The following is a 19,845-nucleotide window of genomic DNA, read 5'->3' as shown; positions in this document are numbered from 1 at the left end:
AATGTGATTACATTTTAGATAAGGCTATTGAAAAAACCCTACTATATATAATGAGACTCCTAAGAAAACAAATACATCAAAATAAAGTATATAGGGAAAGAGGGTAATCATATATAAGCACATCTATACTTATAAGCACATCTGTACTTATATATATGCACTTATGTTGATGGAAGCACATTCTTGTGTCAATGCATTTTATATTATGGAATTGTTAATAAAAACATTAAATATAAATGCTGTGTTGTAATTTGACTTGGGCATTTTGATTCATGCAGCTCAAAGCTCTGCTGGAAGCAATTGAATAGGGGGGATTTGTTGTGAGAAGGAAATAGGAAATATTGTATGAGTGTCTCCTATTTTTTTCTTGTTGGCAAAAGGGCATTAATACTTTAAGCTCTTCCTGTAGGTACTGCCTGAGGAAAATAGCTCTCCTTTTATGACGATAAATCATAGACTTTCTTAATTAAACTTTAAATTTCTAACAGTAAAGTTCTGTGACTGAGTAAGCTAGTTCATTAGGCCACTTCTGTATTTAATGGATAAACGCATATATATTCAGGATATGAATCCTCTCATGCTGAAAAACTATTTAAAGTGGATGAAATGAACCATCCTTTGAAGGTGCCTAGAAGATGCCTATTTATCTCTATCATCTAATGTCCAGGGGTTTATACAGTCCTGGTTGAATTGTCACTGGGAAGACTAAGTTTTAGATAGTTTCCATTTGGGAAAATTAATCGCATACACATAAATGGATTATTTTAAAGTGAAAGAGAAAAACTTTGTTCTGGAAATCTCATTTTCTGCTCTACTTCATGTCAAATATAATTTCAACTTCAGAATTTCAAGGAGTATCTTCTAGTGGTCACTAACTAGTGATAATGATTTTAAAAAATAATTCAAGTTTTCTTTAGGTTTTTTTTTTTTTTTTTTTTACGAAATTTTGTAGTTTAATGTCACACTGCCAAGAAAATGTGGAAAACTTGTAGCTCCAGAATGCTGTGAGGTACTTTTTCAAAAATACATCTTTATTCTATGATTCTATGTTGCATTTTCATAGTGCTGTTACATAACAGTGGGCAATTAAATGCATATGCTTCATTCAGATTTAAATTTTACATCTGGATATGTTATATTGCTAAGAAAAACTGTTTCTGTGTTTGTATATGCTGTCTTGAATAACATTGTATGTCTACAATATAAATAGATATATGTTTTAATTTTACTGTTCATGTGTACCTAAACTTCTGGAATTCTGTAATGATTTTTTATTTGTGTTTATTGTGGACCAACATTATGATTCTTGAATGTCCATAAAAACTTGATATGATTTTATTTTCTTTTTTATTTTTTTTTGATTGGTTAGTCAAGGAATGAAACGTGTACTTTAAATATAGTTAATATGTTTAGTAGTTAGTATTTTACTTTTTCTGTGGTTACCATGCAATTAAATATATGATGCAATTGAATTTGTGGAGTATCAGGGGTGTGTTTTAAACCCTTCACTAAAATAACAGTTAACTTACCCATCCCCCAACAGTCTGGCTTATAATATTGAGAAATGACATTAAAGTGTTATGTTTTCCTGTCTTCATTTCAGATTTTAAATATTCCCTTTATATAAAAGGGGCATAGGTGGCCTATGAGAAAGAATCTACCTGAACATATCTTTTAAAATTCTTCTCTAGAGAAGACACAATCTGTCACAGGGCATATATTAATGTCAGAATATTTTCTGAAGAAAACTAAATTGTACTGAAACTGCTGGGATATAGCTTAGGGTTTTGCTCAGAAATGTCACTGTGTCCTGGGTTCAGCAGTAGCAGTCAGTTTTTCTCCTTCTTAGTAGCTGTTGCAGCACTGTGTTTCTGACTTTTGGCCTGGGAACAGCTGATAACACTGATGTTTAGACTGACCAAGGACTTTGTGAGTCTCATGCTCTGCCAGGGAGGAGGAGGGGCCGGGAGTAAGCAGGGACAGGAAGCCTGACCCAAACTCTCCAAAGAGGTATTCCATACCACAGCACGTCATGCCCGGGGATGTAACTGGGAGCTACCCGGAAGGGCACGTCCTCTTTTCGGTTGGGCTCTTTTCCAGCAAGCGGTATCATATTTTCTTCCCTTGTTATTTCTCTTATAATTATTATTATTGGTGGCAGCAGTAGTGATTTGTGTTATACCTGAGTTACTGGACTGTTTTTATCTCAACCCGTGGGAGTTACATTCTTTCGATTCTCCTCCCCATCCCTCTGGGGAGTGGGGGGGGAAGTAGACTGCGTGGTTCTGATTTACAGCCGGGGCTTAAACCACGACAGTTCTTTTTTGGCGCCCAACATGGGGCACGAAGGGTTGAGATAACGACAGATCTGACCGGAGTGTGTCTAATCGTATTTGTGATAAGCATTCAGTGTTTTGGATTAATAGCCACTCGTCACAATGCTGATTTATTGGCTCTCAAAGTTGTTGTTTTTGATCTCACAGTCTCAATATGCCGTAGGTTACTTAGAGCCGGTATTTGCTGTGTTGGTGTTTTTCAAGTGTGGGGCTTGGGCTAAGGTTGTTGTCTCGTTGTATTTTGTGGCAATGACTTGTAATACAATAGAAGGATTGATCATGAAACTGATCTGGCTTGTGTTCCCAGTGTGGTCACCACCTTTATACTTTGGGAGGTATATAATACAAATGCTTAGCAACTATACATCTTTTTTCTCCTTCCTGGGTGGTCAACCTATGAAGGAGACATTCTTTTACCCTCCCAGTGCCCCTCCCAGACCGTTTGCAGCATCGTTTGAGAGTTTTGAAATTTTTGAGTGGCCTTTTAATATTGTTGAGACCTGTTTGCTGATTGTGATGGGGGTCACCATGTTGGCACGCATACAGAGTGTGTTTTGTTCACAACCATTACGTCTGATCCCAAGAGTTAAGCAGAGTCGGGTTTGGGTCTTGTCTGGGGTTAGACGACAAAATAGGGGGACCGAGAGATTTTCCCCGAGGTTGGATAGCCATGAGTGGCAGGGTGTGTGGGATAGTATGGGCAAGTATCTAGGTCAGTGGGCCCCTCCAGTGTTTTGGAATTTCACCACCGAACAACTGCAAAATCCAGAAGAATTAGTAAAACACTTAAATGAGGTGTGTTGTCATCCTGGTCATACCAGAGAGGGACAAATCATGTCAACGTGCTGGGGCTTGGCCTATGCTTACCGGGCCTTGTTCAACACTATCCAGCACCTTCAAAAGGGAAAAAATGTCCCTGGATCTGAGGGCGAAGCAACAGACAGCGCAGCTACTCCAGCTCCGAGCACAGCAGCTACACCACCCCCAGCGACAAGTACAGCCACTACTCAAACTTCGACTGCAACAGACAGTGCAGCTACCCCAGCGACAAGTACAGCCACTACTCAAACTTCAACTGCAACAGACAGTGCAGCTACCCCAGCGACAAGTACAGCCACTACTCAAACCTCGACTGCAACAGAGAGTGCAGCTACCCCAGCGACAAGTACAGCCACTACTCAAACTTCGACTGCAACAGACAGTGCAGCTACCCCAGCGACAAGTACAGCCGCTACTCAAACTTCAACTGCAACAGACAGCGAAGCTACCCCAGCTCCAACCACAGCAGCTACACCACCCCCAGCGACAAGTACTGTTGCTACTCAAACCACAGTGATGACTGCAGCTAAACCAGAGGACCATTTCGTACCAATATCGATTGCCCCTCTACGCAAGAGAAAAAGCAAAAAAGAGGCAAGAAGGGTGAAGCAAGATGAAGAAACAATGTATTCACCACCCGGGCCACCATCTGATCAGGAGTCATCATCACATGACGAAGAAGAAGAAGAGGTGACTTCTCGACCTCGGACCTCAACTGAGCTACGGAATATGCGAAAAGATTTTACCCGTCAACCAGGGGAGCACATCATCACCTGGTTGCTACGATGCTGGGACAATGGGGCCGATGGTCACGAACTAGGAGGTACGGAAGCCAAGCAGCTGGGATCACTTGCTAGAGAAGGGGGAATTGACAAAGCAATTGCAAGAGAGAAAAAGTCCCTCAGTCTTTGGAGGCGGCTCTTGGCAGCTGTGAAAGAAAGGTTTCCATACAAGGACGATGTTACGAGTCGTTTGGCCAAGTGGACTGCTTTAGACAAAGGCATCCAGTCTCTGAGGGAATCAGCCATCGTAGGGATGATCTATCACATCAAACCGAATAACGGAGAGTGGAGACTAACAGTAGACTATCGTGGCCTGAATGAAGTCACACCACCATTGAGTGCTGCTGTACCGGACATGCTAGACCTTCAGTATGAACTGGAGTCAAAGGCAGCCAAGTGGTATGCCACGATTGATATTGCCAATGCATTCTTTTCAATTCCTTTGGCAGCAGAGTGCAGGCCACAGTTTGCTTTTACTTGGAGGGGCGTCCAGTACACTTGGAACCGACTGCCCCAGGGGTGGAAACAGAGCCCTACCATTTGCCATGGACTGATCCAGAATGCACTGGAAAAGGGGCAAGCTCCAGAACACCTGCAGTACATTGATGACATTATTGTGTGGGGTGATACAGTGGAAGAAGTCTTTGAGAAAGGGAGGGAAATAATCCAAATCCTGCTGAAAGCTGGTTTTGCCATAAAACGGAGTAAGGTCAAGGGACCTGCACAGGAGATTCAGTTTTTGGGAATAAAATGGCAAGATGGACGTCGCCAGATCCCTACAGATGTGATCAACAAAATAACAGCAATGTCTCCACCAACTAATAAGAAAGAAACACAAGCTTTCTTGGGTGCTGTGGGGTTCTGGAGAATGCACATCCCAAATTACAGTTTGATTGTAAGCCCTCTCTATCGTGTGACCCGGAAGAACGATTTTAAATGGGGCCCTGAGCAACAACAAGCCTTTGAGCAAATTAAACGTGAGATAGTTCAAGCAGTAGCTCTTGGACCAGTCCGGACTGGGCCAGATGTAAAAAATGTACTGTACACCGCAGCTGGGGAGAATGGTCCTACCTGGAGCCTCTGGCAGAAAGCTCCAGGGGAGACTCGAGGTCGACCCCTCGGCTTTTGGAGTCGGGGATACAAAGGATCTGAGGCCAGCTATACCCCAACTGAGAAAGAGATACTGGCAGCCTATGAAGGGGTTCGAGCTGCTTCGGAGGTGATTGGCACTGAAGCACAGCTCCTCCTGGCACCCCGGTTGCCCGTGCTGGGCTAGATGTTCAAAGGCAGGGTCTCCTCTACACATCATGCAACCGATGCGACATGGAGTAAATGGGCTGCACTAATTACACAACGAGCTCGAATAGGAAATCCCAGTCGTCCAGGCATTCTAGAAGTCATCATGGACTGGCCAGAGGGCAAAGATTTTGGAATATCACCAGAGGAGGAGGTGATGCGTGCTGAAGAGGCCCCACCATATAGTAAACTGTCAGAAAGTGAAAAGCAATATGCCTTGTTTACTGATGGGTCCTGCCGTATTGTGGGAAAGCATCGGAGATGGAAGGCAGCTGTATGGAGTCCTCAACGACAAGTTGCAGAAACTGTTGCAGGAGAGGGTGAATCGAGTCAGTTTGCCGAGGTGAAAGCCATCCAGCTGGCCCTGGACATTGCTGAACGAGAAAAGTGGCCAGTACTTTATCTCTATACTGACTCATGGATGGTGGCAAATGCCCTGTGGGGGTGGTTGCAGCAATGGAAGCAGAGCAACTGGCAACGCAGAGGTAAACCCATCTGGGCTGCTGCACTGTGGCAAGATATCGCTGCCCGGGTGCAGAACCTGGTGGTGAAGGTACGCCATGTAGACGCCCATGTACCCAAGAGTCGGGCCACTGAGGAACACCAGAACAACCAACAAGTGGATAAAGCTGCTAAGATTGAAGTGGCTCAGATGGACTTAGATTGGCAACATAAAGGTGAATTATTTTTGGCTCGGTGGGCCCATGACACTTCAGGCCATCAGGGCAGAGATGCAACATACAGATGGGCCCGTGATCGGGGGGTGGACTTAACAATGGACACTATTGCCCAGGTTATTCATGAGTGTGAAACATGTGCTGCAATTAAACAAGCCAAACGGTTAAAGCCTCTTTGGTATGGAGGACGATGGCTGAAGTATAAATATGGGGAGGCGTGGCAGATTGATTATATCACACTCCCACCAACCCGCCAAGGCAAGCGCCATGTGCTTACCATGGTGGAAGCAACCACCGGATGGCTGGAAACATACGCTGTGCCCCATGCCACTGCCAGGAACACTATCCTGGGCCTTGAGAACCAGATTTTGTGGCGACATGGCACCCCAGAAAGAATTGAATCAAACAATGGGACTCATTTCCGGAATAACCTTATAGACACTTGGGCCAAAGAGCATGGCATTGAGTGGGTATATCACATCCCCTACCATGCACCAGCCTCTGGGAAAATCGAACGGTATAAAGGGCTGTTAAAAACTACACTGAGAGCAATGGGTGGGGGAACTTTCAAGCATTGGGATACACACTTACCAAAGGCCACCTGGTTGGTCAACACCAGAGGATCTGCTAACAGGGCTGGCCCAGCCCAGTCAGAACTTTTACATATTGTAGAGGGGGACAAAGTTCCTGTGGTGCACATGAAGAATTTGCTGGGGAAGACAGTCTGGGTTATTCCTGCTTCAGGTAAAGGCAAACCCACTCGTGGGATTGCTTTTGCTCAGGGACCTGGATATACTTGGTGGGTAATGCAGGAAGATGGGGAAGTCCGATGCGTACCTCAAAGGGATTTGATTTTAGGGGAAAACAGACAATGAACTCAATTGTACGCTGTTGCCTGCTATAGCCATCAACTAGAAGTCTGCAGGGCACCAGCGACTGGCCCTGACTTCCCTCCGACCATCATCCCAACAGAGAATGAACTTTGATAGAACCAACGAGTTCTACAGTAAAGGAATGATCAGCATCAGCAGACAACGATCCAACACTGCATACAGCTTCTCCTGCCCTGAATGACTGTTACAAGAGATGGAGCCCAACATCATGAACCGAATGGACTCAGTAGCTTTATAGGAATTGGTCCGTGCACTAAGATAACAGTGCACTGAAATGAGAGTGAGGGTATATGGAAACTGTGGGATCTGAGCATGACGTGAATGGTATGGAATAAGGGGTGGATACTGTCCTGGGTTCAGCAGTGGCAGTCAGTTTTTCTCCTTCTTAGTAGCTGTTGCAGCACTGTGTTTCTGACTTTTGGCCTGGGAACAGCTGATAACACTGATGTCTAGACTGACCAAGGACTTTGTGAGTCTCATGCTCTGCCAGGGAGGAGGAGGGGCCAGGAGTAAGCAGGGACAGGACGCCTGACCCAAACTAGCCAAAGAGGTATTCCATACCACAGCACATCATGCCCGGGGATGTAACTGGGAGCTACCCAGAAGGGCACGTCCTCTTTTCGGTCGGGCTCTTTTCCGGCGAGCGGTATCATATTTTCTTCCCTTGTTATTTCTCTTATCATTATTATTATTGGTGGCAGCAGTAGTGATTTGTGTTATACCTGAGTTACTGGACTGTTTTTATCTCAACCTGTGGGAGTTACATTCTTTCGATTCTCCTCCCCATCCCTCTGGGGAGTGTGGGGGGGAAGTAGACTGCGTGGTTCTAATTTACAGCCGGGGCTTAAACCACGACACATTGCAATCTGGAAAATTGATTGAAACATTCCCTTGAGTTTGGTGTTTGGACAATACTCAGTGATGCTCAGCTGTGATTCACACGAATTCCACTATTTTGGGTTACTACCATAAGATTTCTTTGGCATTTCTGATTTTAATGTTGCAATATACATGCATGCAAAAAAATGACCAAAATTAATTTTGAATGCAGTAAGTGCAACAGATATTACCTGAATTTCAGCCTCATGCTGTATTTCTAGTTTTTCTTTTTTAAGAGCTTTTTATGTCAGATCAATGCTGTCTCCTGTGTAAAACTATGAAAATAAAAATTAAACTATTTACTAGTTTATCAATCCCAAACTTAAATTTGTATGCATTAGCTCAAAAGATAAACAACATTAATTCCAAGATTCAGTGTGTGATTTTTGCCAGTTTATTGTCACACAGTCTAGGAGAATAAATAGGATGCTCAAAGCAGATAAATGGCTTTGCTCATATAGTTATCAAACCAGGAATTTTTAAAATCCAGGCTAGATCTCTTGGTTTATCTTGTTTTATCCTGTGCATAAAGTGCAGCTCCATCCTGTAATTTCTGTATCAGTGCTACTAAGGGTGTGCTTATCTGGCTCTGCAAGCTACAGTAATTGGGGGTAGTGGAGCTCCAAGAAGAGAAGGAGGTATCTATTTGAAAAAAACTGAACAATTTTCCAGTCCTTTTAAAGGGAAGCACAATCTAGAGGCCTTTAAGATTCAAGGGATTTCTCTTGTTGCTCCCATTTATATGTCCAGCTGACAGCACACCTAAGCATGTATTCCAAAGATGCCAGTATGTACAAACACATATACATACAAAGGCTAACAGGGAGAGAGACAAGTGTGTTCACTGTCATACAGAGAAACACCAACATGCTTCCACAACCTTTGAGGTCCTGGCTCAGGAGCTGGCCCCCAGATCCCACTCTGTCCAGGTGCTGTTCCTCTGTACCGATGGCCTGTTTTCTAGGTATTGCCCCTTGACCTCATGCTGCTCACCAGGCAGTCCATATTGATATTCGCTAGTGGCTACACATGTGCTCATGCTCTGGACAGAGGACTCACACACTAAATGGTCAGGAACAGAGTTTAAAAGTTAAAAGAACTGTTTCTTTTTTGTGACTTTTCTGTGCATTCTACCCAAAGATCATGGTCTCTTAGTTACAGAAATGCAGAAAAAGTAATTTGTCTGCTTGATCTTAAAGTCTTCTTATTGCTGTTGTGTTCCAGGATATATTTTCATTTCTTGATGTGTGATTTCTATCTGATGGTTTGCAAAAGAACATACTGTTGACATATGCCACAGCTTATTGAGAGTCTTCCCTATTTTTAGGAAGTGCTGCTGTTACTGTACGTGCCATTAGAATATAATGTCATACATTTTATAACCTTCTCTTGTACTTTCCCTGTACTGCTGCTGTACAGGGACTGTAAGAAATAAAGTTTACCTTTCCCATTCTGCCATAAACACTTTGTAATTTTGAACATCCATAGTGTATAATCAGACTTCATATAAAAATGCAAGCATATGTCTTTGAATACTATAGATCAAGCATCCATGTTTTGCAGGTAAAGGCAAAAATGAAAGGTAGTATCAAAAAAACCCAGACCTGCTGCAAAAATATTTTAACACTAAAATCAGGAATAATATAAATTTTTAGAAAAATTAGATATCTTAATTTTCTGAACTGATTCATCATGAAATGAATGAATTTTATCCTTGATTTAATTACATTGATGTTAACAGTGTGATATGTAAATCTAATTCTGTTTTTTCTAATAGGAGTTCAGTTCACTTTCTACACCTTTCATTTGGAGGATCATCATGACTACTTACTAATAACAGAGAATGGCAGTTTCACACAGCCATTAGCACGTCTGACTGGCTCAGAGCTTCCTTCACCAATCAATGCTGGTCTCTATGGAAATTTCAGAGCTCAGTTGCGCTTTATTTCAGATTTTTCAATATCATATGAAGGATTTAATATCTCTTTTTCCGGTAAGGAAATACCTGCAATCCCTGGCACCTGAAAAATATTTTTTCAGTATTTTATGTAAAGATTAAAAAAAAAAAAAAAGTGTAAAATTGAGTTATTTTGATGAGTACATATACTGAATCATAATACTGTGGAAGTTGTTTTAGGAAACAGTTTTTAGTACAACAGTTTCAAAGCAATCAAACCTCTGTGCCTCTGTAGAGGCATATCTGAAACATGGCAGAACTAGTCCAGTTTCAGTTAGTGAAATTTCAGATGAGCCCGAGTCAGCTGTTTAAGTTTTTATGTTGTGCTATTGTTTTAATTTGCTTCATGTACCTGGGACATTTATGGATGTTACAGACTGACAAAGTCTGTTGTGTTATGCATCTTAAATATATTGTGAATGTACTTTTTAATGTAGTATAATTGCTAATTTAAAATTTATGCATTCATTTTGGTTTAAATCTCAAATCTGTATTGGTAGTTTAGGTGGAAATACACAGAAATTACTGAACTTCAAGATTACAAATATGACTTAAATGTTCTCGCCCACACAAGATGACTTGTTTTCTTGTTTTTAAGAATACAATCTTGAACCTTGTGAAGATCCTGGGATCCCACAATTTGGTAACAGAATAGGATTTAATTTTGGAGTGGGAGATACTCTGACATTCTCCTGTTCGTCTGGATATCGTTTAGAAGGAGCTTCAGAGATTATTTGTCTTGGTGGTGGCCGACGAGTATGGAGTGCACCTCTTCCAAGGTGTGTGGGTACGTGGTCAGCTGCTTTCATTTGCTTGTATGTGTAGTCATTGTCCATGGAATTGAAGATTTACAGATTGGAAAAGCATTGTAATACTCTTACTTTTTTAATCTACACTACTATTCCCTGTATCTCCTTAGTCAGATTCAATCTTTTCTTAATATATTTAGTATTAGAACTGTCAGTGAACTTCATAGTTTATACTTCAAAGAATTTCAAATTGAGAGCACAATACTCTTTTTATTTTGTTTAGTAAGTTAGGAAAACTGGCTATAAATTTAAATCAGCATTTACTATTTCAAGTGCCTAATAATCACAGTCAGTGAAAGCTTCCAAGTGATACTTGTATTTCAAAGTTGTGTAAATGTAGTTAGAGCACTTAGACCAGAGTTACTTCATAAAACTAGGTCCATGTATAGGATTTCAGTCAACTTCAGCTTCCTATATAAATTAGAGAACCATATCCTCAGAATTTCCCCAGAAGAGTTGTTCTGCTTTTAAAATTGTAAGTAGGATAACTGAGAGGAAACACTTTCCGATGATTCCTAACACTCTCCACTCACTGCAGAGTTAGCCTACATATAGAGCTTTGACTAGAAACTTTTAATGGCTAGTGTTGTCAGAGCTAAATTCTTCCTATATATCTTGATTTTCAGTTCTGTTGAAAACTATGCGAACAACAACAAAATCTCTAAGAAGTAGGAGAATTGCTTAAGTGTCTGTTCATTTATTTAAAAGTAATGCTATAAGGAAAGGTTTGTATGTTAAACATCTCTATCAATGTGCATTTGAAATATTTTATTTTTTCATCCTGAATTGTATGGTAGCAAAACTTAAGTTCCCTTCAGAATCTGATTGTATAATAACTATTGCTGATTATGAGCTACACAGTCACATGTATGGATGTGAAATTAACACTGTGTTAGTTCTATTCCGATGCTTACCTTGGTATAACAAAAGTTCTGAATTTGGCATGTGCATAAGCGACTTTTACATATGTATGTACGGAAGAGATTCTGTTAAATTATACACCAGTGAATTTCCCAGGTTAAAGTAAATGGGTATGTTCTCATGAGACTGGTAAAATAAATGGCAAGAATATTGAAGTGATCCTGAAACAAATATAAGATAGAAAGTTTAGTGTTACAGTTAAATTTAAAACTAAATAAAAAGGGAAGGAAAGAACTGTGATACTTTGTCCATGTTAATTGAAAACACCTCAGTGCTAAAAAAGTCTGAATTAAAATTATATAAGTAAGAAAACTGATGCATGCATAGTTGTGAAGAGAGGTTAAATTTTAGTAATATCTGGAAGTGTTAATATACTGACGCTTACCTGATAAATTATCAGTAAAGAAGAACTTGTGAAGAAGCATAAATGAAAAAGAAATTGCTATTTAGTTTTAATGATACAGAAAATAATGTTTACGTTTGTGGGGGTGGGGGGAAGAAAAAAAAAGCTGGAACACAAAGGTCAGTTATTTTCCAGGCGTTTTCTTCTTATCTTTGAAAATGAAAGAACGGCTTGATTATTTTCCCCTCATAAATATTAGGCCTTTGTTGATTTTGTATTTAATTTATATACTATAATTCAAACTGCTGGAGAGTAGAAATTCATGCTGAATCACTTGTATAGAATTCAGACATTTACATATTTTTTCTGTTGCTTATGTTGGGTATTTTCTGCCAAAGTGATTCATGAGCATTAATGCTTCTGACATCACATACTCACATACACATAACTTCAACTGGGAACCAACCACTGTTCATAGAATTTGTGTTCAGTTTATCAATACAAAAATACAGTATAAGACAGACACCAGTAAACAGAGAAAATTTGGTAGTGGATATAATGATAGTTCACTACAGAATACCTTTCCAGTAGGTGATATGTGTAAGACTGCACTGGTCTTGGTCCTGTTTGCCAGAAGACATCTCGTTAACAACAGATTTTTGCCATACGTAAGCAAAGCCTGTTTTAGACCAGTCACTGTCATACTGCCACTCAAATCTTCATGTCATATTGCACATTTGTGTTACTTCTTGCTATTAAAAAAAATAAAAAAAAAAAAAGAATAAGAACTAATTTGGATGTAGCACTGTTCTTAAATACCTTTGGGTATTCTGAACACAAACACACACACACATAAAAGAAAAAAAAAAAGCTTGTGCTTTTGGATCACAGAAGCACCACATAGAACCTGGAAGATTCTCACAACCATGTAGTATTTATTATAGACATGACTAGACTTCTCTACACAGACTTAGCTCTGAGCAGTGTAGATGGATACCATACTTCACTATTTAGCCAGTGAGCCAGGATCTTTTCCAGGATTGGATGCGTTTAGCAGTATAGACAAAAGTCATGTAACCCAAGTGCTTCCTTAACATATGATGAAAGTGCTTCCATTCACATGATGGTCACAGTTCTTCTAGTCATGTGACCAAAAAAAAATAATATAGAAGACTGAGGACAATAACTTTTAAAGTAGCAACTTTTAGTTTCACCTGAAATATTTCCAAAACTATCTACGTAAAAATACTTTAGAGCTGGTAGGAGTTCTGAGAAGGGCTAGGAGGAAAGGTAGAAAGATAATGAGCTTGTAAACATTTTAATATAAACAGAGAAACGGTGAAAGTGTTTTCCTATAATAAATGGCAAAATTAAGTAGGTCAGGAGATTCAATTCTCTCTTCCACTAGTGCAAGAAAAAGGGACGTTCAGCTGAAAATCCTACTTTTTTAAAGTAAAACAGAAATAATTTTTTTTTCTTTCAACATCATTTCAATTGTGGACATAGTTCTGGGCAATGATATACAGAAATTTAAAAAAGCAGTTGTAAATGTATGTGGATTACAAGATTATTTGGAATTCTTGCCAGAACATTTATCAAGCATCCCTTTCTGGAAACAAAAGGCCAGTGGGCTGAGTCCTGAAACAGAGTAGCCAATCATAATATATTCCAAATCAAATAAATTGCCAGTGACTCAGAAGCTGTCTTCCCTATTCTTACTGAGAAGATGGATAAACAAATTATATATATATTGAATAATATTATTATTCAATTTATGAAGACATTATTTTCAAAAATGAAAATAAGACTAAAATTTGGAAATAATCAATAAATAAAAAGTAATGTTCAAATAGCGAAAAAAGTATTTGTTACTGAATATTTAAAGATGAACAGCTGAAATGATAGCAATATATGAATTACATAGGGCTTGATGTTGCGCTGGAACAATTTTTATAACAAGATTTTCCTACAAATTCAGAAATATTTTGCACATTTCTGTATATTTAGCTGATTCCTTTAAATGAGTAATAACTTCAAATAATTAATACTACTGTATGTAAATCCTGATGAACATGAACAAACACAGTCACTGATTACATGATTGGTAGAAGTTCACAGGAATACATATGTATGACTTTTATATACCTGTACAGCATACCTAATATCCCAACATTTCCTTTCTAATAAATGTACTTATTCTCAATATATTTACCAGAATCCACTGTATAATTCAGCTTATTTTCGGGTTAGATGTCTGTAGTCACTTGTGAATTGTATCACTTATGTTTCTAGTATATATATAGCAGTTTCAGTTAACTAACAAAGTTAACATACTGTCATTGTTTTATTCACTTGGCTTTTGCTGGCTGTTTTTTTTGGTACCTAAATAAATGTTCCTTTTCAGTACATCTGGAGACATGCAATGAATAATTTTGTAAAAATTGTAACAAAAATTGAGAAATTAGTCACATCATTATTCAATTCTGAAAACTTTTATACTTATTTGAATATACACTCATGATGAGCAAGCAACAATATCAAATACTTTAGCCTGTGAAAGTTAATACTTATATATCTTAATCTCACGTTATTATGAGGAAGTCAGACATACTAGTCAGCTGTTCAAAGTTTTTGATCTACTGTTAGTCCTTACATCTTTTGGTGCAGCTGATTGCTAATCATAAAACTTTGATTTGTTTTATTGAGTTTTCCCTCTGTTTATTCAGGCAAATTCCCTATTTTTTTTTCAAGAACATTCAGAAGTGCTGGTTATAGGAGAAAACAAAAGAAAAGAAAACCAGTAGCTGGTAATTTCACACGGGACTATTTTATTGAGACTGCTTTGTTTACTACTGCATATTTTTAATAGTCTGAAAAGTCCATGGAATAGACTGAATATTACAGGATCTTGATCTGTGTGACGGATTGAACCCATATGCTTACTTACTCCCCTCAGCGGGATAAGGGAGAGAATAGGTCAAAAGCAAGGAAAAAAGAAAAACAAAACAATTAACAAACAAAAGACAAACTTGTGAGTCAAAATACAAAGAGTTTAATAAGCGATGAGAAGAAAAGAAACGGAAAGGCAGTCACTCATCACCAGCAGACTGATGCCCAGTTGATCTCCAAGCAATGACTGCTTTGAAAAAACTCCCATAATTTTATGCTGAGCATTACACTCTATGGCATGAAATACTTCTTGGATCAATTCAAGTAAGTTGTCACAGCTGTGTCCTGTCCCAGCCTTGTACCTACTTACTGGGGGGACAGTGTGAGAAAGAGAAGGCATTGGTGCTGGGCAGGCACTGTTCAGCAATAGCTGAAACACTGGTTTGTTATCAACACTGTTTTGGTCACAGATCTAAACCACACACTATATGGGTTCCTATGAATTAACTCCATCTCAGCCAGATCCAGGACAGTCTATTGATAGATAGATGCAGTGAAAAAAAAAAAACCAAAACAAACAAAAACCAAAACCACCACATACTGATTCTGAGTAATAGATTCTTAAAAAAAACCCCAACACCTTAATTATGAAAACTTGTTCATTTTTAGCTTTTTCTAGAAGCAAAATCTAAACTCTGGATAGTCCAAAGTAATCAACATTTTCAACAGTATGTTTGTGGTATGTCTCCAGCTTGTGATATAGAGTACAGGTATCATCTTAATTTTGTAAAGATGCAGTTCTGCTGTTTTCAGAGGTTTGTGCCTTTGAACTGGTTCTGATGCATTGAGAGTTCAGGTGTCTCTGCCTAGTGTTCTTTATAATTTTCAATTCCACAGTTAGCTTACAGGAAGACAGTTTGAATTTCCCTATAACGGTTATTGACAAGAACAAACAAATTATTGTTACTTTAAAGTGCAAATAGTAAAATAGATACAATTAAACTTTTCTGATAATCAGTAGTGGAATGAAGATGATTAAAGATCTGGAAGAATACTGTCATTCCTTAGTTTCATGTTTCCTTTTCGTGGTTTTTTCAAATAATAACGAAATGCAGTGTTCATATTAAGCACACACACTGCTTTCTTGTAATTACCTCAATTTCTAGTGAAATGTAGAAAGTAATCTCTTTTATGCCAGGATTTCTCATGTCTTCTTTTTCTCACCTTTGCCCTCTTCTATTTTCTTTTTTTATTTTCCTTTATTCTTCCTTCCCTTATAAGGCTTCCCAATAGCCAAATTGCATGGCCTTTCATTATAACTGTCAAGTCAGAATTTATAACCCAAAACTGTTTCTGTGTCTAAACAAAGAAAACAGTCTAGTATCCTCATGGCTTCCCTGCTGCGTAGGCCCTTATATTTTTGTGAAGGTGACAGGTTTTTTTGCTGTTCACTGGTGTAGCTTCTTTGCCAAGTCTGAGTTAAGGTGCTTTTCGGTGAATACCTGGGGAGTGAAGAACAGAAATGTCTGAAAGGTTATATTGTATGAGAGAAAAAATAAATTCAGTGTTAAACTAAAGTACAGTTATGTAACCAATGAAGTGAAGGTTCTACCACAGATAAATCTGCATTAATTGCAAAGTCTCTTAAATAGCAGGATAGCCGTTAGCTACCCTCTGTGCCTCTTATTCGTTATTGCTATTAGAGTCTTGCTGCGTAGTTCTGTTTGTTTCTATACATACACAAAATATAAGGCAAAGGTTGTCTTTAATATTCTGGGTATGAAAAATTGCCTTTTTGCTAGTTTTAATTAAGTTTTCTTTTTAATAAGTGGAATGTTATGGCAGCATGAATTCACAGTTTAAGGACTGTGATATGCACTTGTAAATGTGTCATTGATTCCTCTCAGAACAAACTACTCCTAAGCTTTCTTTTGTTTGTCAGAAATAATTTTATCTCTTTAAATATTTCTCCTGTAATTTCTGAGTATGTTATTATTTCTCTTATTTTCTTCAAGGATCAGATATCCTGAAGACAGCAAAATATAGCCGTTGAGGACTCACCATCTTTAGCATAATGGCATTATAATGTGATAACCACTTTCTTATCATATCTTGTGTATTTTAATATTTTATATAAAGTTTTTAACTATTATTCTTCACTGTGTGGAAATTTCCACTAAATCCCAACAGTTCTCAAGTTTTTACTTAAACAGGGGAACTTTAGATTGGATGTAAGGAGAAAGTTCTTTACTGCGAGGGTGGTGAAACACTGGAATGGGTTGCCCAAGGAAGTTATGAATGCTCCATCCCTGGCAGTGGTCAAGGCCAGGTTGGGCAGAGCCTTGGGTGACACGGTTTAGTGTAAGGTGTCCCTGCCCATGGCAGGGGGTTTGGAACTTGATGATCTTAAGGTCTTTTCCAACCCTAACTATTCTATGATTCTGTGATTCTATTTTGTGCTTTGTTTTGGATTTTCATGTTGGGCGTTGTTTTGTTTGTTTATTTGTTCATAAGAATTTTATAGTTAGTTTAAAGGCAAATTGTGCACTTTGGTTGTTTGAATTGTCCTAATGTAAAATATGTATGTGTTAATACATCTTATCTTGTTAATACAAATGCAGAATCTCATTTGTCATGCTATTTCTCCATCCTTTTGCAGTGCAGGAGCCTATTGTTTAAATATGACTCCACTCAATTCTTGTCAGCTGCAGCCATCAATTCCTGTTATTATTATTAGTAATGCTTCTAATAATAATTTAAATAATTGTTTATGACAGTAATTTCTTTCATATTTGTCCATTTTAGTAGAAACATCAACTTGCTCTATAATTATGTTTAGATCTTAAATACAGGACTTTCTCAAATCTGACAATACTGTCTTTCATGATAACATAAACAATGCAGTCAGATAAAAGCCAAAAAAAGTATGAGCAAATATATTGAGAGTAAATTTAATGCACAGACAGCTACATGATTTTTCTGATGTTCAAATCAACGATGATGTAGATGCATGTATTGCAGATACATGCTAAGATATTGCAGTTACTAGTTTTTGTCCTTATGAAAATATATCCTGTCTTTTAGAACAATATAAAATAAAAATAAAACCCACTGTTCTTACTGGTTGAAGACAATGGTCTATTCATTTTCTTCATCTTCTTCTGTACTCTGTTAGTATACCAAAACCACCTTGAAAAATTTTGATGACCTCATAACTCAGGTTATTCGGGAAAAGAATGTATTGGTCACAACTTAATATTTTCAGGATTGTTTTGTTATCCTCTGTTTTGTTGTCTTGTTTTGACAAGAGCCTATTTATTTGCTTACGCCTGCTATCAGTTGGAGAGGTAGAACATCTGAAGATTACCACCTTTACTAAGGGCGAATCATACCTGCCCAGTTTGGTGTCCTTCTACAGTGGGGCTACAGAACTGTTGGATAGGGGTAGAGCAACTAACGTCATTTGCCTGAACTTGTGCAAAGCATTGAACACGGGCCCACACGACATCCTTGTTTCTTCAATTAGAGACATGGATTTGATGGATGGACCACCCACTGGATAAAAAATTGGCTGGATGGCTGGATGCAGATAGCTGCGGTCAATGGCTCAATGTCCATGTGATGAGCGATGAGTGGTGTCTCTCAGGGGTCAGTGTTGGGACCAATCCAGTTCAACATCTTTGATGGCAATATGGACAGGGGGATTGAGTGCACCCTCAGCAAGTTTGCTAATGACACCAAGCTATGTGGTGCGGTTGACATGCTGGAGGGAAGGGATGCCATCCAGAGGGACCTTGACACACTTGAGAGGTGGGCCAGTGCCAACCTCATCATATTCAAGAAGGCCAAATGCAAGACCCTCCACCTGGATCAGGGTAATTCAAGCACAGCTACAGGTTGGGCAGAGAAGTGATTCAGAGCAGCCCTGTGGAGAAGGACTTGGGGGGTGTTGGTCAATGAGACTGTAATGATAGGACAAGGGGCAATGGGTTCAAAATTAAACAGGTTTAATATTAATTTAGGTTGGATATAAGGAAGATATTCTTTACTGTGAGAGTGGTGAGGCACTGGAACAAGTTGGCCAGAGAAGTTCTTGATCCCTGACAGTGTTCTAGGCTGGGTTGGACAGGGCCTTTGGTGACATGGTCTAGTGGGAGATGTCCCTGCCCATGGCAGGGAGGTTGGAACTAAATGATCTTAAGGTCCTTTCCAATCCTAACTATTCTATGATTCTCTAAGAACCACTAGTTGAGCACTGAATTTAGATATATTTTCTGAAATAACACTCAATTTGCAGCCTACTACCACTCCTGATAAAATCCTTTTTATTATGCTTCCAGTTACTTGCCTGGTCAAGTTGTTGGTCTTAATGTCCTGATCAAGAGTTACCATCTTTTCAGAATTCAGAACTGCTATTTGTAGCTGTTATCTTTTGATTCCAAAGATTGCATTGAAGAAAACAATGCTGAATTTCAATCTGTAGCAGTGTGTCACATATTCTTGTTTGATGATTATTTCTGGTGAGCCTTCCATCAGCTGAATTGTGAGAAATGTTGCAAAATTTTCTCAATAGAGCACATTTTTTTGAAAAAGCCATTCATTGAAAAATTGTTTTCAAAAGGTTAAATTACCCAAACAGATGCATTTCTTTCCTTGGTTACAATAACAATGGCATTTTACATGATTACAGAATTCAAACACACTAATAAACAGTAACTTAAGCTCATCTGTTTTATTATGGAAATGTGCAATGAACACACATTAATAACCAAAAGCATAACAGTAATTTTGTATAATAGCTGATTATATCACTATTTTCCTTTCATTATTTTTTGAATTTTTGTTTATTCTCCCTTCTAATACTGACATGATTCTGACATGATTGTAAATTTCTGTTAATGTCCAGAAACAGTTATTTACTTCAGTCTTAGTGTTACTTCTTTGTACTTTATAAAAGGCTAAATAAAAGTCATTATGAAAATGTAGCTGGATGTTGTAATATTTCACATATTTCATTTATTTCTTACAATCAAAGTGTGTAGGGTAGGTTCTTTTTTTGTTAACTTTGTCATTAAAACAACCTGAATTTCATCTTTTTTTGTTAACAGTTTTTGTTAACATTTTTTGTTAACAGTTTTTGTTAACATTTTTTGTTAACTTTTTTTTAGGGACTTTTTTTGTTAACTTTGTCATTAAAGCAAGCTGAATTTCACCTGTTGTAATTCAAATTTGGTTTGTTACTAA

At 38.4% G+C, this 19,845-nt stretch overlaps 1 protein-coding gene across 3 annotated transcripts in view; it reads left to right on the top strand.

Annotated features, from left to right (window-relative positions):
* Positions 1-19,845, top strand: part of CSMD3 (CUB and Sushi multiple domains 3) — a gene marked incomplete at both ends in the record, with an annotated part of 652,566 nt that overhangs the window by 395,085 nt on the left and 237,636 nt on the right. For all 3 annotated transcript variants that reach the window (XM_080610435.1, XM_080610434.1, XM_080610433.1), the window contains 2 exons: positions 9,460-9,675; positions 10,238-10,426. In XM_080610435.1, coding sequence (XP_080466561.1) covers positions 9,460-9,675; positions 10,238-10,426 — 405 coding nt within the window. The remainder of the gene's footprint in view (positions 1-9,459; positions 9,676-10,237; positions 10,427-19,845) is intronic.

The sequence above is a fragment of the Psittacula echo genome (genome assembly GCF_963264785.1).
Source record: "Psittacula echo genome assembly, chromosome: 2".
In the NCBI taxonomy this organism is placed as follows: domain Eukaryota; kingdom Metazoa; phylum Chordata; class Aves; order Psittaciformes; family Psittacidae; genus Psittacula; species Psittacula echo.
This window is presented reverse-complemented; position numbering and strand designations above follow the sequence as displayed.